Below are 27,587 nucleotides of genomic sequence, written 5' to 3'. Positions count from 1 at the left end.
TAAATATCACTACCTTTGCAAAATGAATCAATTTTGAAATGAATCTGGTCATATGCATTTCAGAAAATGTAAAATACGAAATTTATGCGATCAAGGAAAGATAACTCTAGTAAACTCTAGGAAAAAAGGCATTGCACAGGCTTGGATGTGAAGTGATGGAAATTATTTCCGTGAATTAGTTACCCAGATTAAAATGTCACAAACCAAATAGAATAACCAGTAAAATGTTAAAAAGGGCATTTTGTACCCTGTCTATTTCAAAAAACAGTTTTGCGAAAGGAAGCTTTGGATACGACTTTAGTATAATCCACTTCAAGGTTATTCAGCTGATTAAATGATTGTAATTAATGTATATTTTGGAAAAGGCCTTAACCTCCTAAATGGAAATGAAATTATGAAATGAAATGAAATGGGGTTTAATGCCCTACTGTTCTGCTCCGAACTGGGCTAATGAAGACGGGCATACACCATACAGTGTGCTATGCGGGAAATTTTGCCCGGACAGCGACACTACGGCCTACTCTTATATCGAATTCCAACTGTCAAGGGATCTTTTATGTGCACTCTCATGTGTGCACGGGACCTCAGGTTTTTGTCCAATCCGTGGTTTTTCGTCCCATCCGAGCAATTAGACAGCTGTTCTTGTCAGGCCCTCCATCCTGCATCACTGACAAGGGGGAACCACGCTGGAAAATCTGGATGAACTTTCTTGGCCAATGCAGGGATCGAACACCCGACCTCCAGACTACACTAGGGACCGGGTATCATTCAGATTTGATGAAAAAAGGAAAGAAACTGAGCTTACCATCTATAATCTAATACACATATTCAGTTAATAGATTGCCATGCAGAAAGTATTAAATACCACCAAGATTCATTAAATACCACCCGTTTGTGCTACCGTTTAGTTTAAGAAACACCATTTAGTTTTGACATCAGTCATCTAGTTTATGACCATTTAGTTTAGTTTTGATATTGGTCATCCAGTTTATGACCATTTAGTTTCATAAACTAGACAACCGATGTCAAACTAAACAGTAGCACAAACTGGGCGGTTTTTGATGAATCTTGATGGTATTTAACACTTTCTGCATGGCAATCTATTAACTGGATATGTGTATTAGATTATAGATGGTAAGCTCAGTTTCTTTCCTTTTTTCATCACATCTGAATGATACCCGGTCCCTAGTGCTAGCGAGCCAGCAGCTTACCCACTTAGCCACCGTGACCCCCCCTCCGAAATGGAGTAGCTACCATCCCATAAGCTTATAGTAGTATATACTGTGTTAAATATTATGAAGAAGAATACTTATAAAGTTTGTATTTAATGAAATGAACAAAATAACAAAACTATAATGTTTTTGTTGCTTTCAGTTTCAGGACAAGGTATAGGGTCGCCTGTCCAACCTCGTGGGTTTTCCCGCGTCCTCTGGTTTCCTCCCACTGCTAAAGACCCCTACACACAAGTGAATTATTGAAATAAAATTGAACCATGTGTTAGTCCCGGAATGACCTAGTTTGTATCGGGTGGACTTTAAACTCCACCTCTATTTCTCTCTCAGAACAAAACTAACAGGCATATCCCTAGCTACCACGAAGGGGTTTTGTACGATTTTTTAAAACTTTTATCAGACTGAAGGAAATAACTATGCATAATTGTGAACACATGAATGTTTGTGTGTAAATATATATTGTTATTAAATTTTATATTTCAGAGCTTATCAACTACAACTAGATGTTTCCAAGAATTTACCCAAAGTAGTGTGGATACTTTAGATATTGATGGTATGTTAAAAACACAAACCTATAACAGAAATGGAATGAAATGAAATGAGGTTTAACGTCCTACTATTTTGCTCTGAACTGGGCTAATAACCTATAACATAACTAAAAACTTGTTTGATTTAGGTCAAAATAAAGTATATATTTATATATTTTGAAATGGATTCATCTAATTTAAAAAGTTTTTGATTAGTGATGGGACAATCTCTTTACAATTAAATATTTTTTCAAAAGATTAATTTAAACTAGGTTTATTATATTTTTTTAGTAATTTTAGTCAAAAATTTGTATTTTTCACCCAAATCAAAGAGGGAGTCATGATTGCTCAGTGAGTGAGTAAAGCTTTTGCTCACTAACCATAAGGTCCAGGGTTTGGCTGTGTTGGCTGAGAAAGCTCCCTAACAACACATGTCACACTCTACGATGCATGTCCGTTTTCATTAGCTTGGTTGGTGCAGAAAGGTAGGATGTTAAATTCATTTCATTTCATTTTATTTCAAAGAGGGAACATTTCAAATTGTCAGTATGCCCAACAAACTGATTGACATGTTTTTGGAGGCGGGGGGTGGTTAAATTTTTATTATCTTTTACTGATCCCAAGTGATGTATTTTTATACATCTGCTCTCAATGAGGTCATATAGTATACTATCGTTTCGCTCGTCAATTTTTCTGTCCACACTTTCTTGTACTCATTTAAGTTCTTGCTACCCCACTGAAGTCGAATAATTATTTGTATTTCAGGATCAAAACATTTACCAAAACAAAGATCATTACCAATTATTACATCACGAAAATTAGACTTTGTGAGTCAGTATTCACAACCAAAACAAGCTTGGCTAGAATCACTTGAAACTGTTGAGGAAAATAACATCGGCTTAATAGATCTTCACCCAGATGTCTTTGGAGCTTTCCCAAGGTATGAACATATTTTTTTTCTCTTTGTGGGGGACAGATAAAATTACAAAAAAAAAAGACTTCAGAACCCTGTGCAGACGTTGATCAAGGAATTTATAAAGTGTGGTTTCTAGAGCTGTGAAATACAGCAGCATCATAGAACAGTCCCCAATTTTGAGTAAATGTCAGCAGAGAGTATTGAATAAGCATTTATTGGCTTAGAACAGGCCCCAATTTTGAGTAAATGTCAGCAGAGCTTTGAATAAGCCTGTCTTGTCAGCTTGAGATTGGTGTGGCACACAACGAATGGAACAAGAAATGTTTATTTGAGATCTGCTAAAGCATTAATCAAATATATGACATTATTATAGGTTATCTATATTTTGACAAATTTCATTTTCATTTTAGGATAGATTTAATTCACCAAAATATTCAATGGCAAAGGTTGTATAAGAAAATAGTAAGTAAATATTTCTTATGGTACTTACAATATTTTCTGCACATCAATAAATACCTTGAAAAATAACTGTTAATGCAAATCACGCATGTGAAAGCCAGTGAAACATGTGATCTTCTAGAGTCTTTAATTCATAGCTCCTAGTGTTTGCTCACCAGCCTCTACATCTTTAGGTCTAAACGCTTGATGAGTGTTGTAAATTAGCCATCTTCAGAGAGCTATAACTTTTCATCATTTACATTTTTTTTTGTATTTCTGGCTTGAAAGATTTAAATCATGCTACAAGATTAAATATAACAATATTTGTGATTTATGCATTGCAAGCGTCCTTACATACTAGATTGGTTCCAAAATAGAGACTACTTCCTATAAGCATTAAAAAGACTTTTTCTCAGTTATTTATTCTAAATAATCTAAATGAAAACATCATTGCAAGAAGAAATATTCGTGAATATTTTTGTTTTAAAATAAAGACACAGTCTGTATCAGTTGGTGACATGCCTTATATATTCTGTACAGGAGGTCTTTATAGCCTCATCTTCAACCCTTCTTAAATAAAGTCATTATTATTGTCCCCCGCCTTTCGAAGAAAGCAGGGGACTATTAAAATGGGTTCGTCCGTCTGTCTGTCTGTCCGTCTGTCTGTCCGTCTGTCCGTCCGTCTGTCTGTCCGTCACACTTTTTGGGACACAATAACTCTCTTCCTAATTGAGCTAGAATGTTCAAACTTGGTGTATGTGTTTATTAGGTCAATGCCTTGATGGAGTTCGAAGATGAGCATTTTCCGCTTAGGGTAAGCAGAGATAAGCAATTTGATTGGTTGATGCTTTGGGACACGATAACTCTCTTCCTAATTGGGCTAGAATGTTCAAACTTGGTGTATATGTTGATTAGGTCAATGCCTTGATGGAGTTCGAAGATGAGCATTTTCCGCTTAGGGTAAGCAGAGATAAGCAATTTGATTGGTTGATGCTTTGGGACACGATAACTTTTAATTGAGCTAGAATGTTCAAACTTGGTGTATGTGTTTATTAGGTCAATGCCTTGATGGAGTTCGAAGATGAGCATTTTCCGCTTAGGGTAAGCAGAGATAAGCAATTTGATTGGTTGATACTTTGGGGCACGATAACTCTCTTCCTAATTGAGCTAGAATGTTCAAACTTGGTGTATGTGTTGATTAGGTCAATGCCTTGATGGAGTTCGAAGATGAGCATTTTCCGCTTAGGGTAAGCAGAGATAAGCAATTTGATTGGTTGATGCTTTGGGACACGATAACTTTAGTTCTAATTAAGTGAGATTGATGAAACTTGGTGTATAGTTTCATTACAGTAATACCCTGACTAAGTTCGATGATGAGAATTTTCAGCTTAGGCTAAGGAGCAATAAGCATTTTGATTGGTTAAGACTTTGGAACATAACAACTCTTCTTCTAATTGAGGTAGAATGTTAAAACTTGATGTAGATGTTCATCTTGACTTAGTTCAATGATTAACATATCGTGCTAAAGCTAAGAAGAGATAAGCAATTTCCTTGGTCGATGCTTTGGAACAAGATAACTTTGATTCTATCTGATAGAGAGTGATGAAACTTAGTGTATAGTTTATAATCAGTTGATTGCTGGATACTTTTGAAAAAAAATAGATGTGCGATTAATTAATATGTGTCATCTATTTATTTGGGGATTTCGGCGGGGGACATCAGCCTCACTGTTGGCTTGTTGTTATTATTACTAATCTGTCGACTGCCATGTGTATGTAACAATAGGTCTGGTGGCCATGGAGTAGAACTCTCTTTTTATTCATATTGACTGGCATTGAAATTGACTAACTGGAGAACTTACTTGTCTCAATTTACATGCCATAAATTTAGAATTTCCAAGAAATTAACCTTAAAACACAGTCAAAGTTATGTAAAAAGACTTGAAATATATAAATGATGTAAATGGGCTAATGCTAAAAAGTTGCCCTATTCTTTAACTATGTTAATTATGTTTTGTTTTTAGTCTTATGAAACCCTTCAAACCCGTGCAGAAAAAAGGGGTGGTGGTAGAAAGCCATGGCCTCAGAAAGGCATGGGTAGAGCAAGACATGGTAGTATAAGATCACCATTATGGAAAGGAGGTAAAATATAAAACTGTACTTAGAACTATATACATTTCATACATAAATCATTCAATAAATGGACATGAATAGGGTTATCTACCCTTATAAAACGAATGCAAAATGAAGGTCGTTTAATTAGTAAGACTGGTTTGTAAACTGCTTTTTGATTGGTTCGTAGACTCAAGCTACAATCAAGGCCAGAGCAGATAATTTGAAATCGTGGAAACCCTATGGATTAACCCAGGGTATAGTGGAGTAGAACGGAATCAGACCACTAGGGAAACCGAGCTATTAACAGTTAAATTGTATATTAAAAAATTACTCAGAATGTTGTCAGTGTGGTTGTCTTACCTCAGTTTTTTAAACATCTATCTCGAATGTTAATGCACTGTTTCTTACTTTATTTAAGGTGGAAAAGCATTTGGACCAAGAGGACCACAGAGTTATTTTTATATGTTATCGAATAATCTACGTGTAGGTGGATTGTGTTCTACTTTATCAATAAAATTCGCTCAGGTAAACCATTTTTTTTCCTCCAATAACACTGAACTAGAGCATCAGTACCACAGCAATATACGTTCACATCCCGCTTTGATTGATATGGTACTATTTAAAATAAAGAGAACTGAATATTAAATGGCTGCAACAACTGTAATATGACAAAAGGCAAAGAAGGCTAGGCATTTGGTTTGTTTTGCCAAATTTACAGGCTCTATAAACACAAACTCCGGTTTGGTTCAATTGTTTTAGTTGTTAAACTAAATCAGAGAGATTTTGATTTGACAGTTTTTACATATTTTTGAAACAGGTTTCGAAGTGTTTTGGTTCTGTTATGCAAGATCTTTTTTGACGTTCCAAAGTAAACGTACCGTGCTAAGACCACCTGAAGATAAATTTTAAATGTTCCTATTATTAATTAGAACAGGTTTCACTTTAGTTTTTATATTTTATGATGCTGACATTTTATTGCTTTAAATCTTCCTAGTGCAAAAACGGAAAATTTGAACTTTTGACCTCTGGGGTCACAAAGAACAAAGGTGAATTTAGCAACTTTACATTTTTATTGAAAAGGGGATTACTTTCGATCATTTTCAGCATGTTTTCATGATACAAGGAATGGCTGTGCATTCACTTTCAGTGCAAAATTTTACTATAGAAAAGTTGAGTCTGGTTTTGTGCCCATTTGATTGACACCTGCCACACTGAGCCTACAGTCTATATATAAGGTTATAAATGTACTATATGATATATACTTGTACCAAAAAAAAAGATTTTACTCATTGCATTGTTTTTCCTTTCAGAATAATCTCCATATTGTAGATTCACTAGAAATTCCTACAGATGATCCAGAGGTAAAGTTAAATAGAAATAGATTTGAGATTTTGTATCTTACTGGTACAGCAGATTTATTTTCATTATTACATTAAAAAATTATATTTGGTTGTAGGTTCAACTAGAGTTTACACTAGGTTCGTGTTATGTATTCCTTGCATGGAAAATACTAAATCTAAAATCTCAACATAAATATGAGTATTTCACCAAGTTTGCATTATTACAAGGAGTTACATGTACATGTATATAGAATGGTGGGGGAGGAAGTATATTGTATTGTCCATCCATTTAAAAAGTTCACTTCTGTTGGCTTCTTTTTCAGTACATGGAAGATTTAATTGATACAAGATTTTGGGGATTTTCTGTATTATTTGTAGATGAGTATGTATTGATTTAAACTATTGTTAAATGTTTAACTGTTTCAGACATGTCTTTCTAGTTCATGTCGGATTTTTTCACAATTAAATATTCTGATAGTTACTTGTAGCATTGCTATAAAATCAGTTCAATTTCTGTATATTTTTAATGTCAATCTTAGTAGTTGCCCTACAGTTACTATATCCTTTACTAAAGCTCATTGAAAAAACACAAATGATAGGTCTGGACTAGTCTTATTTGAAATTAAGTTTAACTGTAAACTACATACAAGCTAGATAAAGCATCACATTCTCGTACATGTTCTTGTTCTGCTATAAATAAATATTGAATGTCAATTTGGAAAACTGCCTTGAAATATAAAGTACAATCTGATTAGATTAAAATATACACGAAAAGAGGAGGGTTATTCTTTAGATCTTTATTACATTGGCTATTATTTTGTATAAAGTTTTAAGAAATTGAAATGGACTTTCAACTTATTTTTCAGTACTGATATTATGCCTCGAAATATTTCCTTAGCTGTACAAGATTTACCTAGTTTTAATCTTATGCCGACATATGGTGAGTTATTATACCTACAGTAATTATAAGTACATATATATTTAAATTATTGTCCCACACCTTTTGAAGAAAGAAGGAGACTATTAAAATGGGTTCATTGATCTGTCTGTCACACTATTGGTGTATCAGTAGGTGAATGTCTTTTCTGCTTAGGTCAACACTTTAGGAAACATTAACTTTGCTTCTAACTGAAGTAAAATGTTCAAACTGGGTCTAGATGACATAACATAGGAATAAGGAATGCAATTTGTTTCTGATTATAATTCAGTGTTTTTAATATATTTTATGTATGTTTTCAGGTTTAAATGTGTACAGTATGTTAAAGCATGAAACATTAGTGTTGACATTAGCAGCTGTAGAAAAATTAGAAGAAAAACTTTTATATCAATTACATAGAACAGAGAGACAAGCAAAGTTTCGTTTACATCAGTAAGATAATATAATTGAAACATGGACATAATGAGTGTAGAAATAGCTTTCAGCACCTGCATAAGAGGAGATGTGTAATTAAGATTTATGCGGTATCACATGTAATTAGATTTGTGCGATATCGGTTGTGTACATCATAAATTTGATTAAAATCATTTTTTATTAAATTGAATTTCAGTGATTCTTTTGTTTGGGTTAGTACATGTATGTGCAGTTCTAGAATACGTGTGATTTTATTCTGTTATCAAAATATTCACTTTATAGAGTGTTTTCAGCAAGCACTAATTTAATTGATCGACTCTGGATCAATCTACCAATCACAACCCATGATGCAGAAAAATCCACAAATCAGAAGGTTTTCATCACAATGACAATAGCTCTGCAGAAAACGAGTGACACAATAACTTTGAGTCAATGTGGATGTATAAAGATAGGTTGCCTGGCAAAGAAGTGTACGCCCACATCAGGAAAGTCATCCAAGCAGTCCACAAGTTTTGTCCCATATTATTGCTTTTGTCAGTAATGAAAGCATTTACAAGGCACTAAAAACTGGTAATAACAACTGATTAAGATTTGTTTGGGTTATAATTCTGTCCCATGCCACACTTTGGTATAGAGCATCCACATGTGATCAAGGGCCATAACTCTGGCAGTAGTTATTTATCATAGTGGAAAATCCACAGGCTTCTTTGTCTCATGACCTTGATCACTGTATAAAATTTCATGTGAATCGGATATCAACTTCAGCCTCAGTGTTCAGAAGATTTTTCAAAGTGATCAAGGGTCATACTCATGTTTAAATCCGTAGGGTTGTTCGTCCCATGATCTTAACATTGTATAAATTTAAAGTCAATTAGATATTAACTTTAGCTTCTCGAGTATCCATAAGATTTTTCAAAGTGATCAAGGGTCGTAAGTCTGGCAGTAATTATCGGGTATCATTGATCAATAGGGTTCTTCGTCTCACTCAATACTGTATAAATTAATTTAATGTCAATTGGATATTATTTTTAGCTTCTAGCTAGAGCACCCACTTCAAAAGTGTTCAAGGGTAGGGTGACCCACCATAAATAAATATCTCCAAATATCTCGACAATTACGCCACAATATTTATATATATGCCAAGCCTCAAATCAGTTTCACACAATTATAGTCACTAAATAAACGATCATGTTGTACTTAATAAGCTATGACCATTAATCATCTATAAATAATAGACTGAAAACTGGTCCCAAGTGTCGTCCACAACATCCAGACACTTTTGAGTAAAAGATAGGTTACATGCCCTTGTTTTGAAATTAGTCTCGCTTAACCAGTCTATCGACCATTCTACGTTTGATTGACAGGTCGAGATAATCAAGACTACTTTTTTACGAAACATAGCAGAAAGCTAGAACAAGAAATTGAATTTAGAAATAAGCACGTTAGCTAGCTCAACAATTGTTTTAAGAAGCTTGTAAAAGTAAAATGAAACTACTGCTAGTATCATGTTCCTGTCTAACCCGAGTGTTTCAGAGATATTATTTGTACTAAACCAAAAGATGCCGCTCTTAACGGTACAGTTAATGATAAAGCAATTTAAAAAATGAAACGAACGTAATTTCTAAATCTGCTGTAATAACCAAGAAGCTTAATTTTACTGCTATTCAAAATCGTCAACAATAAATTTTTTTACGGCTGTAATAGTTGATAGATTTGTAGAGAATTGCAAGTGCCATGGCTATTTATGGTATCATACTGTCAGAAAGTTGGTCTCGACACGGCGAATGTGCACGCTTCAGTGGTAGTCTCGAACTATCAGCGGTGGACTGTATTTCTGTAGAGTGCATGGATCACCTTATCAAGGGACATATCTCTGGCAGTAATTATCAGAAATTGTTCAAAATCAATAGACTTCTTCATCCCATGCACTTGAACACTATGTATAAATTTAAAGTCAATCGGATATTAACTTGGGCTTCTATAGCATTCAGGAGCAATTGTAGACGATGGACAGATCGGGTTGAAGACAATATACCACTACATTTCAATGTGGGTGTATAAAAAGAGAACATTGACCTGGTTATATACAAAGAAAATTTGCTTTTATTATAATACAATAAATTAAAAATGTACACAATAAATCTACATGCTTTATTTATATACTATCTCTAATATGTACATAATGTCATGCAGTTCAATGATGAATGAAAAATAGCTGTTAATTTCAAAGTTTATTTATGAACATATTATCACATATCACAAATGTCCAAAGACCATACAGGCTTAATATTGATTGACTATATGAAAAGACATATGAACTTTCTTATCAAATTTCACACAACTCAATATATTTACTTACGCTGTATATAAATGTTACCAGTGACTAGCTTACTCACAGAAAACTATCCTATTATATTTTATAATAATTAGTATCCATATTTGAAGCCTTTCAACAATTGGTTGCACTTAATGTTATTCCTGTTGACACACAATGAGATGAAATTTGTTATCAGTATTCATGAAAAAATCCACTAGTTGGTTTCACACCTTGAGCCATATCCATCCTAACTTGCCATCGTAGAGTTTTCCGCTGTTTTTCTGTTGGTACAACATATTTATTCTGGACAAATACTCTGTGACTTTTCTGTAAAACCCACAAAAATTAACAATAAGAGTATAACGTAACATTGGAAAATTCTGTAGTTGTAATTTAAAAAAAAAAAAAAGAATCAAAATAAATCAGAATCTTTCCAAAACCAAAATATGAAGTAACTAAACGGAAAAAATATTTCCAAGAGATAAGTTGTCAGGAAAAAAAACATACGATTGTAACAGTATTTAATTAAGGCATCAGACCGGCCAACAAAGGCTGTCAAATTTTTATTTTAGATAATGAGAACATTTACAAGACACTAACACGGGGGTTTCATTAAACATTACTGTAGGTGGGTAAAGTATTAGAGCAGACGGGTACTTTCTGAGAGCCAAAAGTTTGATAATAGCGCCACAGTTGCTAAAGAGCACAACAGACGCTCAAATTGAGTGGCGAAGATGTGAAATAACCTAGGGTGTTTGGGGGCATGCCCCCACCCCCAAGAAAAGTTTGCATTTTTGGCACGCAATACGCAATTTGGTTGATTGTACACTACTTTCAGAAGTCTACACAAAAGGCCAATATAAGGGCAACTTTGCATTTCAATCAGAACCTATATCAGGTAAATATTTTTCAAATGTAAAAGTTAGCACAAGGCAACTTGTGAAAAGGCTTGAAAACTCAAATTTGGTGCAGTCATGAAAAATGAATCGATCTAACAGTCAACAATTCCTTCATCAACGTCTCTTCTGATGTAGCTACACCAGTACATCAATACATTGTGGGCTATTAAACTACATTTTTTCTTGTTATAAATGTTGTGTAAATGCAATCTCCAGTCATTTAGAAAGATACTTTCGTGTCAGCTAGCTTTGTTATTTTTGCTAACAAATAATAAACAAAAATTGTATTATTCAAATCAGCCAAGAATCAATTGACTGCGATAAGAAATGATCATTCTTCACAGTTTAACAGCCAGCGCCACCACATTGTATAGATCTGTATTTTAATCTGATTGAGTTCTTCCTGGCATTAACAAGTACGGGTAATCAGATAACTTGAGTTGTTCGGGTTATTGAAAATTACTAAACAGAAACATTGTGTAATAGTGGGAGGGGGACCATTGGATGTACAGACAGGTATGACCACAAGTTACGACCACTATTCAATGGGAGTTTATCAATTATAAGGGTCACTATTCTGGTGAGACTTTGAAGGTCTAGTGCGGCAAACCCAAAATGTACCATATTTTGCATTATGATAACTAAACACAAATTGTCAATAAGATGGATTACCTTATCTGGTACCTCCTGGGCTAACATCCGTTCTCTTATATTCCAGCGTAAATTTTTATGATCTCGTTCTCCTGGAGCTCGGAAAGACTGCCACACTTGTTTAAACTGTTGATATTTTGCAACAGGATCTGATTTGCGAAGGTTTTTGGTATGAGGATGTTCTGAACGACGTAGGATGACAGATGCAGGACGAGGGTCGTCATCAGCTAATCGATATGGTGGCTACAATATTTAATAATAATATCATTAATGTAATGCCTTAAAGATTTTTTTTCTTAATTAAGAAAATATGAAATGGAGTGGGGTTTAATGTCCTACTCTGACTGGGCTAATGAAGTCGGACATACGCCATACAGTGTGCTATGAGGGAAATTTGCTAGGACAGCAGTGCAATGGCCTACCCTTATATCAAATTACAACTGCCAAGGGATCTTTAATGTGCATGCCAATGTGTACACACAGATCAAACCGGCGACCTCCAGGCTAGCGAGCCAGTGGCTCCAATTAAGAAATCAATCAAAATATCGAAAGTAGATAATCTCCCAGTTTGAGTACATCTGGATTAAAAATAGGGTCATCAAAGATTTTAGGTTGCTTGCTTTGACCCTTCCTGTTTTATCGTCCACAGAGGATGCTGAATGTTGACATATTTTCAACTCATTATAAAAGGAACTGGACCATTTTTGGAGTGATATTACTTTTAGGTCGTTAACTATCAAAATCCCACAAATGATAATTAATTAGAACTTTTAATACAGACTACCTCTTCATCATCACTATGTGATAATCTTGATCTTCTACCTGTTGATGCACGATCAAAATCTCTTAATCTCATTCGCTCTAATCTTTCATGTGCATCAATAACACTTCCTGAAAATTATAACTTATCTTTAATTACTAGGATTCAAACAATGCTATCCTCTTGTGTTCTTTCTTGATTGTTCTAAAATTCTACTCTGGCTTTCTTATACGAATTGTCATGTTTCTCGCTAACCAACGAATCTGACATTTATGTATTGAGAAAAATGTGTTTAAAATTTGTGCTCTGTTGCCATCAAATAATAACACTTATTTGTGATTTAATATTTCATACATATTATGTTAGAACCTAAAACTGAGTGATTCAATTTGGAAAAATATGACCCTCACCAAAATATTTTTTAATGCACTTTAGAATGATTGAAATAGAATTGTGTCTGATTTGCTAATTTCATGATGATGTAAGTCAGATTTGGCTGGTATGTGGGGCTTGTTAAGTAAAATTTCTTTTTAGCAGACCCTCTACTAGACCAAAAATGATGGAAAATAAACCAATGTAGTGTCCATTTGAGCAAAGATATTTCTAGATAAGGGCTATCACTCTTTCTATAATCACCCAAATATTTACTATTAATTTTATATAAATAGCATACTAAGGCCACACAAAATAAATGTCTTGTTTCTCGGGCAACTGACAGCTGAAACTGTAGGGAGGGAGGGCGGTTTCTTTTTTTTTTTTACTCATTGATGGTGCAAAATAAAATTTGGCTATTGCTGAAAATTGTTGGGGCGGGAGGGCGGTCTTTCTTTTTTTTTTTTTTTAAATGAGAAAGTCATTACTTGTTTACGTTTTTGCTTTCCGTTATATTCAACTTTATTGTACATACTTAAAACATAAACCCAAAATCAAGTCTACTAAAACACTGAGACTGAACACTGACTGAAAGGAAAATAATTTTCCATATTTAATTCACATAATTGAAATTGGTTTAAAATAAAATTCCATACGACTATGTAATAGCCCTCCATAAAGACAACAATATTTTTAAAAACTAAGCCTCTTTCACCAGGTGTATCAAAAATAATAATCATGGTAAACAGTATTTAAAACTAAATCTAGTATCGCCGGTTTATTTATAATTATTTACCGAATTCCAACCAATGCATGTCACACCGTGTCATCGGTATTGGAGATTGCCGGAAATACTGTTTCTTGGGATATTCGGTGTGTTTCTCAGGATATTCGGTGTTCTATCCGGTATTTATATTGAATGACTATTTAAATCTAACTAACAACTGGTCAGTAAAACCATCAAATCGGTAATCCAATTATTATTTTCCGGATTATCGAAACTACCGTAAATGTGCTAATAATGACCCAGATTCTAAGGTATGCATTATGACGACTATCGTCATCGTATCGTATTCTTAGCTATAATTAATTAACCTGTTCTACGGTTCATTATTTTATCAATAGGATTTTCCAAACAAGGACCGACTGAAGCCGGCAATAATGAGCCGATTACGATCGAATGATTGAAATATTGTCGCCAATGACTTTTAACACGAATCAAATTCTAGTTTATCAGGGGAGGTAATTAATATCACGTGATACAAAATGGAGGTTCTTTCGATATCAATAAAAAAGGCAAATCTGCCAAACTTCGCCATTGTTCGGATAAAAAAGACAGCATGTTCATCTGAATCAGTTTTAATACATTTGAATAGATATACATGTATGGCGGATGTAGGTACATGCGGGATATTTTTTTTACGACGTGCTTGTCGATGTGCGGGCGGGCGTTACATATTTATTTTTTTTCATCAAGACTAATAAATAGACTGCACGCGCAACCAATTTTGCGTGCGGGCGGTGCCCGAGAAACAAGTTATTTTATTTGTGTTGCCTAAGCTGTGTTTAGTTTCTGAAATATTGGTAGACCTCTATAACCAAGTCACCAGTAATGCATAGTGTGCGCCGTTAAATTAACAGCACTAATGATATGCACTAGAAAGAAAACAACAATTAAACCAACCTGCATCACTCTCTGTCATAGATTCATCAATATATCTGGTTCCTTTCTCATTCTTTCTGTAACAAAAAAATAAATAAAAGATTCTAATTTACAAAAGTAACACTCATGTCATTTTCAAGGAAGATAGAATTGTTCATAGCTTGAAAAACATCAAGACTAGTAAAGGCTGAGTGTAGTTCAATCAATTGTCATGAAACATTTTGTTCTTTGAACGGTTAAACAAGTACAGTTGAAGCCAAAATTCTCATTATCATTATTGTAGTTATATTTCTCGATGTATTTCAAAATGTTTATCTTTATTTTGGTCAATAAGGATCCTGTTATATCATTTCTGTCTTCTAGACTTGGTGCTCAGAATAGCCTAAAATATTCTTGCAAATATCACAATCAGTGACTCAACAAATCCTGGCTAGAAAATGCCACAGTCAGAGATTTTTGCTCAATACACTTGGATTGTACTGTAATTGATATTACCTGACTGTTTTGCGTTTGACCATACGTCTACATTCTGAATCAGTTTCAGATACATCATCTCGTATATGTGGTTTACTATATAAACTGTGACCTCTGGATGGTTGACCTGTAACAAAAGCCGGCCTTTCATATCCAGAATTGTGCTCTTTTTCGAGATCTCTGCTGATTTTCACTGTCTTGTCACGACTTCCAGCATTTGCATTGGTATTACTTATATCTATCTTGAGAGGTGGACCTACAAATTAATAATAATAAAGGTAACAATATGTGAAAAATGTGTTTACAAAATGATGTATAAGAGGATAAATAGATAGAACGCCATGACTACTGAATACCGCTCGGGTTATTCAATGGTTCACTCGAGTGTATCCCTGCCGCAGGGATATACTCCCTTGAGTATACATGGTCATCAAATTTTGTTTTTATTCTATAGTTACATGCAAATCTCAAAATACACTGTACTATCCAGATTATCAATAAAAAAAAATCATCACCAATAACATTAAACTTCATCATAGGTTCCACCCTTTTATCTTTCTTTTTAAAAAAAATTGTGGTTGCCTAGTGGCTAGTGCCGACGTCATTACAGTTTGACGTAATTCTGAAAATGACGTCATTCTGGACAAAAGTAGTACATGTCCAACCCATTGAATACAACCATAGGTTATTCAATGGCTGTATTCAATATTTCCTTGTATTTGCATGTAGTTATAGAATAAAAACAAGAAATGCTTGATCATAAACACACCATACTATTATACTGAAGAAAATAAAACCCCCAGAATAGTTCAATTCATCAAAGAACTTATTTCATCAAATAACACTGTTGAAGGCCATCATGAATGGTGAGGGGTTTCTGTAGTTTTAACATTACAATTTGATTATTTTGAATTTTAATTAGTCATCTGTAAGCATTACAATTAAATTGATAATTTCGAAGTGTAATCATTACATTTGATTATTTGGAATTTTAATTCATCACATATAATCATTACTATTTGTTTATTTCATCATCTGTAATTATTACAATTTGATTATCATCTGTTATTACAGTTTATTTCAAAATCTGTAATTTTTTCATGATAATTAGATAAAGACACATTCAAATTCAAAAATAAAGAAACTATATAGTTATATCTATAAAAACACATTAAAAATATAGAATTACTTACTAAATTCATCATCTGTAGTTTTATCATGATAATCAGATGATAGACTAGTATTTATAGAATTACTTTTATCATTGTGTATTAACAATTTTAAATCTGAAAAAAAAAAGAACAAGTATGTTTAACATTGAACTCGTTATCTATGAACAAGGATCTTTTGTGGTGATCAACTGCTTTAAATAACCGTAGCTTTTTCTAAAATTATAGACCACATGATAACCTGGCTCGTATACACCAGCTTGTACAGAAAGAGGAACAATTTCGACATATCATGCAATTTTAGTTTTATTTATCAACTGATGTCACTATATATGACTATTTTATTGCTCGCCTCAAACTCTGAAGTTACAGTAGTCACTGTTTTACAAATAATAATTGGCCTAGAAAACCCCCTGGCCCATGCTACCCAAATGAAACTTACTATGTACAGAAACTAGGAAACTAAGAAATAAAATGAAATGGAGTTTAACGTCCTACTTTTCTGCACCAATTGGGCCAACCAAGACGGGCATGCTGTGAGGGAAAATTATGCCAGGGCAGTGACACTATAGCTTACTCTTAGTTCGAATTCAAATTGTCATGGGTTCTTTTATGTGCACGCAAATGATTACACAGGAGCTCAGTTTTTTTTATCCCATCCTATTAACTAGACACTGTACTTGCCAGTCCCTCCACCGTGCACCCACTGACCAGGAGAAACCATGCTGGAATATTCTGGGAAACCAGCTACTACGGCCCCCATGGAAGCCAAGTCTAGTCCATATCATGTTACTGAAAATGATTAAATATATAGATGTTTTTAACTTCTTCCAATCTTTAGATTCTCAATGAATTTATTCTGTGTTTTATTGTGCAGATATCCTACATTGTTTATATTTAGGGTCCAGTGGGCCCTAAGAACATGAAACCAACCTCTTTGAAATTCCTTCAACTTTGCTTTAGGTACATTGTGGTAACCAAGTCTGTTGAGTTCACCTAATATTTCGTCTTCACTAAAATCAAAGTCTGTAATGCTTAACTCTTCCATTGTTCTGAAAACTAAAATAGAATCTTGTTTATAACATAGTTTTGTGCACAGTAATACCCATAAGCTATCTTCAGAAATCAACTTCAAATATCTATGCTAAAATTTATGTGTGTTGATTCCATATGATTGGAGATAGTACTACAGAGTAGATAACTTTTCGTACACTACCAAATCAGGCGTATACTATCTCCCTGATAATGTCTGTCTACTACATCGTTAACACTGTTCATTACGTGCATTTTGCATACCGATAGTCCATTGGCCAATCACGCTATTTTACCGAGATTTCGCCTAATAGTTTTGATGCAGCTATGGCGGGTGTGGCGCCAGGCAGGGTAAGCTTACTCTTCCGGACACCTGTTACCACTGTTTGTCATGTATTTTGTACACGGTGAACAGTCCATATGCGGATTACACTATTTTGCCTTATTACACTATTTTGCCTATACCGTTTTTTTAGGACTTCGAATTTTGTCTAATGGTTTGGATTGTTCGTACTTGGTTTGCTTAGTGATTAGAAATAGGCTAACCATGTTTTATGTTTTACATGTTTAATGGGGAAGCTTAAGCTAGTATAACTTATATTATATGTGCATGTACCTATGTTACCAGTATTTATTAATAGACAATCGAAGCTAGTGGTGACTACTGTACTTGAAAACAGTTGAAGTTTCACAAGTGAATTATTTCAATCCCTTGAAAAGTGTCAAATATGTAAACACAAGAATTTTGTGCGATATGCCAAATCTGAAAAAGTCCACTAGGAAAGCTTACTTTAATTTGTCACGATTCACACCACAATTAACAAGTTTCGTGACTGGCAGCAATATTTATGTTTCACTGATCACTCGATTGTAATTCCGAATGTTCCTGACTGACTAAGCTATCAGGAATATTCAACTTTACTTACTATTGTATCATACATTAATAATGACAGTGACAGCTTTTTATGTCAATGATTATGATATGAATATGATCATCACATGAAATTACAAAATCAACAGACCACAAGTTAATTCCGATTTGTGATCCACCTAGTTAGGGCAGTTGTATTATTATCTGTAAATACTGTTATTGTAGGTATCTAATGTTATACCTAACCTGGATCTTAAAATTTTTAGCAAGTCTGAGCAAGTTTATAGTAACGACCATATCTGAAAAAAACAAGTCATTGAATTCAAGAATCAGGCTAGGCCTACTTATTAAAATCTTATTATTTCAAGACCTAGAATCTACGTCAGTACGTGCTAATATGAATTTCAGCGTCACCTGTGAGTCGTACTTCTGAATTCGCTAGCAAATGATTTTAAATTTCTGTTTTGATTTACAAACTGTTGAATAGTCCACCATTTTGGTCAATCGTCAAGGGATGTGTTCGAATCGACCTAGTCTGATCCTGGAGCATGCGTAAGGCGTGTGATTCGCTTAAAACTGACTAGCACGCATGCGTAAATTATGCTCTCTTGTTCTGAAATATAAATTTTGAATAGGGAAATCACTGATACGTTCTTGTGTAATCCGAATGCATGCACACAATCATTTTAGTCTTGACCATCGAGTCTACGCACAGATTATTGGATTTTCATTTTTACGTCAAACTTTATGTCATAAAAAAGCGTATCTTGCTCGCCGCCTTTGCTTTGTTTATCAATATCCAAACTGGTTATTATAAAGTTGCCTGAAAGTTTGGTTTGATAATTAATAAAGCAAACACAGAAACGTGTGCAATGCGATGTCTTTACCACAAAAAATAGGGACGCCTCTCGGGTTTAACACTCCCGTGGCCGTAGTACCACAGATTTTTACTTTGTGGTACTACTACTGTGCTGGTAGTCTGTAGTGACGTGTTAAACTTCAATTTGTCCTCATCAATTTATCCCGATTTCTATTTATATCCGTCCTTGTATAGGGTAATAACTAATCATGTAATATTACACTTCCAAAAAACTATTCTTAGCTGTGGGGACAGTGGTGTTTTTTGGGTTTGGAGGATTTTAAATAAAAAAAAAGATAAAAAAAATAAAATCAGCATGTCCTATAGGCTATATTTGTATTGATCTTCAAAAAGCTTGAAAATTTTTTGGTCAGTGTGGTTGTCTTCATCTTTTTTTAGAGGAACGGGAAGCCGCTTCTAACCTATAATGTGGACTGTCAGAACAGTGTTTTATTTTCGGGTTTGAGTGATTTTAGGTACGATTCAAAAACGGCTCGAGGCGTGGACTGATCATTTCGAAAATTAAAATTTGTTAAACTCACGTACGGCTCGACTCGGCTGGTCGTTTACATAAACGTACAATGTGCTTTTATATACTGGCACTAACTTTGAGAGCCGCGGTGGATCTATGGGTAAAACGCTGGCTCGTACAACCGGGGATTCGAAACCTATTGTCCTTGACTACTAGTATTTGATACCGATACCTGGTACATTCTTTATTTTTCTAACTGTCTAGGATTGTTCGGGGTTCAAAGATGATATATCAAAATTAGTAGTTACGCGTCATGTTTAACAGATTTATTGCCCTGGTCACCGACGCCTTGTCTTATTCTTCGAATTGGCTGGGATTATTCAAAACCACATCGAAATTTGAAGTCACTTAAAGATTTTTTTTTTCACCGGTTTATTGTTCTTGTAAACGCCTTTCGTATTTTATGTAAATTCTCTAGAGATCAGAGATTTGAGAACACCAGTTTCGCTAGTCACAATGAAGAACCCTATCGAAATAATATCGGATGAAAATTCACACCTCAAAAGTTGGCCCAGACGTGGCAAGCCGCCTTCATTATCCCGTCTGTATCAGAAAAATAGGACGTTAAACCATAGATATCTATGCGTTAAACGGCATTCATTTTCCTTCATGAAGATCGTAAGCGCTATACAGTAGCCATACCCCCCCCCCCCCTTACAGGAAAACTTCAGAATGGAACAGATTTTAATTCCCGAAAAACAGGCTGATATTGAAATTATCGCCAGCCAAATGAGAATAGAAAGAAGAGGAAACAGTTATGGGGTTGTGCTAACATGGAGTAGTTTCTATTCTTCTGTGTTCCTATGGAGACAAAAATGAAATGAAATGGGGTATAACGCCTCGGTTTCTATACCGACCGGGCAAATGAAGACGGACATACGGCGTTTATAGTATACATATAATGTTGTCTGTTGGGGGCATTATTGCGAGTGGCAGTGGGAACAGAAATTGCAGTATTCAAAATGGGGCATACTTTATCACGTCCCTCGCCTTCTACGAAGGCTACTGAATTTAACTTTAATCTTTAAAAATTCAATATTACAAATTAATCTCCAAAGCTTGTGTCTGAATTTTAGTTTGATCAAAGTTATATTACACTGTATTACTATTTGTTTTTTTAATTGGTGTATAGGAGGTTTACTGATAGTTCCGACACAAATATCGTGATCAATATCATAAAATGATCAACGATTTTAAACCGAAAATCGTTGCTTTTGCACAATAAATAAAAATAAATCAGAAAATTAACAACAAATTTTTATATTTTATAGATTAAAGATATATTCCCATGACAACCATAGAAGTATTAATACAAAATTTTAATCAATAATATATTTATATTACTCATCACTATAGATCATCATTTTCCCTTGAATTATTCAAATGTTTTTTTCAGGAAGGAAGTCGTTATAAAGATATAGTTGAACTTGTTTTCTATATTATACCAGCATTGTAAATACTTGTATATTCACAGGAATGTTATTTTAAGAAAACACCGTATATGAGCTAATAATAATATTGGAAAATTTTCCGATATTTGACCCTGAAGCTTCCTGAAATATATTTATTCTATACGATTACGTAAATAAATACATCATTTAGTTATGATGTTTTATATCGCGGTTATCATTGATTTATCGGTATTAAAGATGCATTATGTAAAATTTAGATAAAGAGCTGACCGTTCTTGCTATAATAGTTCAAAATAGGAATATAAATGAATATATTTAAATTTCATTCAAAAATTACTTTATTTCGAGCGAAGTTACGAGTTTTGGAAGATGTTGCGTAGCTTGTTTATAATCGTAGCAACGGTATTGGACAAACAAGACCAAGTCTCGATTATCCATTTTATCGCTCTAATCCATTTAACTCTCTGCCATCCGATGCTCTAGAGAGTTGACTGCGGGCTTGTGACATATTAGTAAATGTCTAAATAATGTTTTATATAAAATTTGAAGCCAGAAAAAAAACTTGTAATAGGCCGATTACGCTCTTACATAATGCATCTTAAATTTTTAACAGTTTGAAAACAATTTATATTTTACACACAACACGTAATATAATACAGCACATGCCATTTTAAAGGTCCGGAAAGTTCTGAAAGCACAGTAAGGATATAGTATATTATAATAAAGTTCTTGATAACATTTCTAAAATATCACTGTTATCCGGGTAGTCCTGGTTTACTACAATCACAGGCATGGCCACCGAGTTGTACTGAACATAAGAAATCACAAACAGGCGTTGTTGTGTCCGGTTTTGCAGTTGTTTCAATTGGTTGATGGTCATGTTGAATTTTTTTATAACCTGAAATAGTAAAGAGAAAAGTCTGTAGGCCCATTGTACGCTCGTACGATCAGTCATAGATAACGCCCCCCCCCCCCCTCCACAGCAACTTTATGAATTTATTAATATATTTTAAATGAATGAATGAACAAATATAAAGATTCACATTTCCTCCACAAAACACCACCTTGTTCTATTACTTTTGATAGATGCTACAAAGATTCAATCAGTCTAGGCAGAATGCTAAAATCAGAGCAATGCCTGACACCGACAGTGGTTAACAGCATGCAATTAACGCACCTCGGAATTGAGTAAAAATATTCTTATTTATTTTACCCCAGGAAACCGAGAAATGCATGAAATCAGAAAAAATACAGAAAAAAATATAAACAGTGATCTACGCACAATAATCAATTATACAGTGGATATATAAGTGAACTAAAATTAAAATATATTGGTGAATTGGGGAGCAAGTAAAAACTTTTGTGCCTATATATTGAACAAACCTAACATTAGTTAGTGAGAGGACATGCCCTTAAATGTTTGAATCTCACCACTGGTTTCATAAATAATAATTTCCGTAATGACAACAGGGCCCTGTTTCTCGAAATCGTAACTAAAGATAAAATCCAAATTTTAGTAGATAATTCAATTTTGATTGGCTAAGCACTAAAATCAATCTAATATTATCTAATCAAATTAGTAAAATTTGGATATTGTCTTAGTTAAAATTTCGTGAAACAGGCCTCAGCATGTTAAAAAATACTTTACAAAGAACTTTTGAGTGGGTTCACCTGCGCTTCAAAAATTGATTTGTATACCCTGGTAAGTGCAATCGAGCCTCCCTACTTGGCGTGATTAAGTCATTTTGAAATAACTGACTTTATTTATAAATAAACTGATCATTGGGTCCTAAATCTTTATTTAGTCTAATTAAAACTTAAAACCAATCTACGTTATAGACTTGGGCAACATGTAAGTAATTTGCCTATCAAAAATAATCAAACCTCATACCAAACTTGTGTAAACCTTTATTTAAACTCACGTCAGGAACTATATATTTTATCTTTAAAATACAAGATAGAAGCCTAACAGATAAAGAATTAAAACATAACATATATTTACCGCCACAAAGATGTGAACATTTCATGTATAGCATTTCCGATATTTCGTAGTCCATCTCACATACTTCTCTACAGTCAAAAAAGCTTTTGCCTTCCACTAAAATATTTTGTGACAATATAAAAATGAGGAGGATGCTCATTACTTTTAGCAGCTTCTTCATCTTATTATTTAATCAAATCTCCGAATCTTCAAACAAAAATCAATATCTTCTCCCTCTCTATGTAAGAAACCACAGGATGCGAGTTTGTGATTCAAATGCTGATTGTGTACAGTAACGAAACTATGAGAAGGCGTACGTATATTCAAGTTATTTATTAGTTCATTTTTAAAGTGATTAGCAGATAAGAAAGTCGAATGACATCTATATTGACGGTTATTTTGGTTTATGGATATATTTGTCCCTAAGCAAACAATTAAAATCATTTTTGGCCCTTTTTATCATTGTGTGATTTCTTTAAAGGGAGGACGCAATCTTTAATAATATGAATGTTATTATAATCAAGAAATATCCACACATGTGATATAGATTTATATATAATTAAGAGCACTCCTTGGTTTTAATAAGACTTACTGGATCAAATTTTCGTCCTCGAAATTTAATAGACTACAATGATGATGAAAGTCTACTGGCACCGCGAACACTATCACCATCGTAGGCTAGTCGCCGTAATATACTCTTCAAAAAAAAGTAGGGGATATTCAGAAACAATACAAAAATGCGGAAATGCACTGCTGTTTTTATTAGAGGTAACCAGTGCATAACAGACCAATTGCCTACACATGAACATAAACAGTTCATATGGGCGGCTAATCTGACGGCCCCATTTCACTCGCAAAGAGATACACCGTCAAAAGTGAAATCCTCAGACATTCAGCAATTCGTCCTGGCATACTTCTAATCAACCGTCCAATCACGATTTGGGGCAATCTGACCCACCCCTCTTGCAGTGCCACGGCCAATTCTTGCAGTGTTGTCGGTAGACGTTGACGTCGACGAACACGTCTCCCGATCAAATTAAACGTAACCCACTAAAGTAAATATACGCCAAACAGTAAATCTTAGGCAAGAACCGATAGGATAAACCAGCACGCGGCAGTTTTCATCAACCCTTCCTTGAAGTGTCAAATTTGACAATGAACCCCTCCCACGTGTATGGCGCTATTGCGTGTCGTACATGCAGCTCAGTGGTTCTGTTGGGGCAATAAGTTCTCCATCTGTGATCATACTCTCAAAGCATGTCAAGTGTCCATGACTATTTATCATATCACAACCTGCATAGGTATTTGCATATCAATATCCCCTACTTTTTTTTATAGAGTATAGATATAACGAACTTCCATAGTTCTTCTTCATCCAACTTGATGTTGTTCTCTTTCTTTTGTAAATGCTGTATTATACCTAATAATAGATCGCAATGAAGATGGACGTCTACTGGCACCATATAAAGGTATCACTCCCGTAGCCCAGTCGTCGTAATGCTTATTATGAACTTGGAGGTCAAATTATCGGCTGTCAGTGTTTCTCTTAAACAAACTCGATGTTGTTAAGTTTCTTTTCTTCTAAAGACATAAGAAGTACAAGTACAGTTTTTGTTGGAATGAAATATATACACGGGTTTTCATAATCTGGGTAACCATAATAAATTTCCCAAAACCTAAAAACATTCCGATAGAAATACGGATGAGCCACATCACGTAGAATTCCGATTCTAAATCATTCTATATTTTTACACATTTTTTGCTCCAAATTTCATTACAAAATCTCTGTACTTGCCTTTGATATGACATCGGTGATATCTTTATTATACAGTGGGGTGTAAGTTCAAAAGACTGTAACCTTTAGCCCCATAAGTTCTCATAGAATATGTATTTATACTGACTGTTCATGTGCTCCGTGTGTGGATTGCTTGTAGTCAGTATAAGTTAAGTTATCAAATAATCTATAGTTAAAAACTATTTCCGATCTCCGTATTCGGTTGGTCACTTCATGAACATCTAAATATGTCTCAGCAAAGCGAATTTTCTGTATCGCAGGTTCTGATAGGTAGATCTAGATGGAGTCGACCTATCACAGTCGGTACATTCATTAATGAACAATGCCAAATCATATTGTTTAACCCAATCGGTTTGGATTTTAGGCTCACTATCAAATCGGCAAAATTATTATTTTTATTATTCTTATTCTTCTTGTTGTAGTAGGGAATCACGGTGGCTAAGTGGGTAATTTTACGTGCACGCCAATGTGTACACGGGATCTCGTTTTTTTGTTCCATCCGAACGACTAGACAGGCCCTTGACAGCCTGGAGGTCGGGTGTTCGATCCCTGCATTGGCCGAGAAAGTTCATTTCCCTTGGCAGTGGGCCTGACAAGGACAGCTGTCTAGTCGTTCGGATAGGACAAAACACTGAGGTCCCGTTTACACGTTGGCGTGCACGTGAAAGATCCGAACGACTAGACAGCTGGCCTTGTCAGGCCCTCTGTCCTGCATCACTGCCAAGGGGAATGAACTTTCTCGGCCATTGCAGGGATCGAACACCCGACCACAAGGCTGTCAAGGGCCTGTCTAGTCGTTCGGATGGAACAAAAAAACGAGATCCCGTGTACACATTGGCGTGCACGTAAAAGATCCCTTGACAGTTGGAATTCGATATAAGAGCAGGTCGTAGTGCTGCTGTCCGGGCAAAATTTCCCTCATAGCACACTGTATGGCGTATGCCCGTCCTCATTAGCCCAGTTCGGAGCAGAACAGTAGGACGTTAAACTCCATTTCATTTCATTTCATTTCATTTCATCTCTTGTTGTAGTAGCCAGTGGAATTAGGGGTGTAACGGAGGGGGGGATAGGTCTCTGCCCCCCCCCCCATGATTTTGACCGCCAGGACAGATTTTCAGGTTTATATCCACATGATGGTGAGCTTGTTTCTACGTATCTGGAACTGAATCGAGACTTGGAACAAGAATTGTCATTCTTCAAGCGCCAGTTTTCGGCCAAATCTATTTCACTTGTGCACGAAGCGTTCCTCATTATGTCACCTGAAGTGAGGCGGACGTTCCCTTCTGTCCCTTCACACTGCAGAACACTGCTAGTCCCTGCTTACTCGAGCGATCTTTCAGCACTCTGCGCCGTATCAAAACTTGACTACGCAACCCCATGACGCATAACCGACAGAGACACGTCCTGATGGCGTGTGCGGTGCATAATGACCTCCTGCATGTCGCCAAGATATTCAAAGAGAACAGTCCTGGGCTCTGTTTCTCGAAATCTTAACTAAAGATAAAATCCAAATTTAGTAGATACTTGAATTTTGATTGGCTATGCACTAAAATCAATCTAATATTATCCAATCAAATTACTAAAATTTTGATTTTATCTTAGTTAAAATTTCGTGAAACAACCCCCGGATCGTAGAACAAACGTCTTTGGACGATTCACCTAACTTCATGAACAATTAATATTTATGCAGCTTTGAAGTAGGTAGTAAATTTTTCCATATTGTCATCATATTACCCCTAGTTACAGCCTTTCATCGAAATAACACTGGTACAGTAAACTGTTTGTAATTATTATTTTGGTTTGGTAATTAAATGTTCCAGATTCCAGGGTTCGTCCGTCCCCTCCCCCCCCCCCCCTAAAAGGTATGACAAATACACGTCCTTGGTAGTTATAATCACACAAGAGGCTATTATTCTTATATCATTCATTGCCTAGGCTTTATTCATCGTGTGTCTGTTAAAGGAGGCAAGTCACTAACTCAATATCATCCACAGTCTTTGACATTGCAAACACGACTTTTCGTCAATTTAAATCAACAATGATGCTGTTATCTTAGCGTGAAAAAATAGGCTTCTGATATCCAATATTTAAGACAAAGTGAACATTTTAAAATTTGGACTACGAATCGCGTGCCAGTTAAGTATGCTATTGAGCGCCATTTGTAATGAAATAACTCGATGAACGAGGCTAAATATACCCCACAGGAGATTACTACCAGCGTAGACTGGCATAACCTGGCGCCAAAGTCTGTCATTCAATAAGGACTCTACGCGTATAAGAAATTACAGTAAAAAAGAAAGGATTGAATGAAAACATTCTATATACATGAATAATACATTATATGCGTTGCGACGTATTTTTTGTCCATTTCTAGGTGTCAAAGAGTATCGATTTATACACTTTAAATAGCCTTTTTTCAGAGATCGATGGCAAAAACTAAACATTTTCTTCCAAATGAGCGAAAACGTCTATTTTCTAAATTGTACATCTAGCATTGTTATTCGTTGGATGACTTCATCAAATATTAATCTATATTTTTCCCCATTATTTCTTAAAATTGCGATATTGATTTTTTTCTATCTTTTAATGGACATAAGTAGACAATGAAATGTTTTAGCCTCCTCTCATCTTACCCGGTTTAATTTCTGCTTGAACGTGTTTGTCCCGGCGAACTGATAGTGAAGAATGCAACAAGTCCAACTCCAATTTTTAAACTATCTGCGTACATATTCTGAAACAAACATCATTGCCAGAAGACATCTGTCGACACTACAAGGCTTCTATATTAAGGTTATGACAGATAAATAACTTGCCATAACAACACTAATTTATAAGGCCGGCTGTGACTGAATAATTAAGAGATTTGTGTGAAGATCCACGTC

At 34.8% G+C, this 27,587-nt stretch overlaps 2 protein-coding genes across 4 annotated transcripts; one reads left to right on the top strand and one right to left on the bottom strand.

Moving 5' to 3' along the window:
- Positions 1-115: 115 nt before the first annotated feature.
- Positions 116-8,103, top strand: LOC126820964 (39S ribosomal protein L4, mitochondrial). The gene is made up of 10 exons (XM_050549192.2): positions 116-317; positions 1,716-1,785; positions 2,525-2,699; positions 3,086-3,137; positions 5,137-5,254; positions 5,646-5,752; positions 6,538-6,588; positions 6,891-6,949; positions 7,434-7,507; positions 7,807-8,103. Exons 1-10 carry the CDS (start codon positions 225-227, stop codon positions 7,938-7,940), a joined length of 933 nt encoding a protein of 310 aa, XP_050405149.2. The 5' UTR covers positions 116-224; the 3' UTR covers positions 7,941-8,103.
- A 1,908-nt stretch (positions 8,104-10,011) lies between these two features.
- On the bottom strand, positions 10,012-18,671 carry LOC126820962 (centriolar and ciliogenesis-associated protein HYLS1). 3 transcript variants are annotated; one of them, XM_050549188.2, is made up of 8 exons: positions 18,541-18,663; positions 17,157-17,275; positions 16,248-16,340; positions 15,076-15,310; positions 14,602-14,657; positions 12,570-12,676; positions 11,807-12,028; positions 10,012-10,562 (listed from the first exon to the last, which is right to left on the bottom strand). In XM_050549188.2, the coding sequence occupies exons 2-8, from the start codon at positions 17,269-17,271 to the stop codon at positions 10,428-10,430; spliced, it is 963 nt and encodes a 320-aa protein (XP_050405145.1). In that variant the 5' UTR covers positions 17,272-17,275; positions 18,541-18,663; the 3' UTR covers positions 10,012-10,427. The 3 variants fall into 3 exon arrangements, with proteins under 3 accessions (XP_050405145.1, XP_050405147.1, XP_050405146.1); XM_050549190.2 differs by having other exon boundaries at positions 17,157-17,282; positions 18,554-18,637; XM_050549189.2 differs by having other exon boundaries at positions 10,013-10,562; positions 17,157-17,282; positions 18,541-18,671.
- Positions 18,672-27,587: the final 8,916 nt, after the last annotated feature.

This window comes from Patella vulgata, chromosome 5 (assembly GCF_932274485.2).
Source record: "Patella vulgata chromosome 5, xgPatVulg1.2, whole genome shotgun sequence".
In the NCBI taxonomy this organism is placed as follows: Eukaryota; Metazoa; Mollusca; class Gastropoda; family Patellidae; genus Patella; species Patella vulgata.
The sequence above is the reverse complement of the archived record's forward strand: the minus strand, read 5'-3'. Positions and strand labels throughout refer to the sequence as shown.

What these genes read in the sequence shown, in the direction of transcription:
- LOC126820964 (XM_050549192.2), top strand. Translation starts at nt 225, where the DNA reads ATGTTAAAAAGGGCATTTTGTACCCTGTCTATTTCAAAAAACAGTTTT. An exon ending in AAAGGTTGTATAAGAAAATA is followed by an intron (nt 3,138 to 5,136) that starts GTAAGTAAATAT and finishes TTTTGTTTTTAG; the next exon opens with TCTTATGAAACCCTTCAAAC. An exon ending in ATCACCATTATGGAAAGGAG is followed by an intron (nt 5,255 to 5,645) that starts GTAAAATATAAA and finishes ACTTTATTTAAG; the next exon opens with GTGGAAAAGCATTTGGACCA.
- LOC126820962 (XM_050549189.2), bottom strand. Translation starts at nt 17,271, where the DNA reads ATGGAAGAGTTAAGCATTACAGACTTTGATTTTAGTGAAGACGAAATA. An exon ending in AACTACAGATGATGAATTTA is followed by an intron (nt 15,311 to 16,247) that starts GTAAGTAATTCT and finishes ATTAATTTGTAG; the next exon opens with GTCCACCTCTCAAGATAGAT. An exon ending in GTCAAACGCAAAACAGTCAG is followed by an intron (nt 14,658 to 15,075) that starts GTAATATCAATT and finishes TTTTTGTTACAG; the next exon opens with AAAGAATGAGAAAGGAACCA.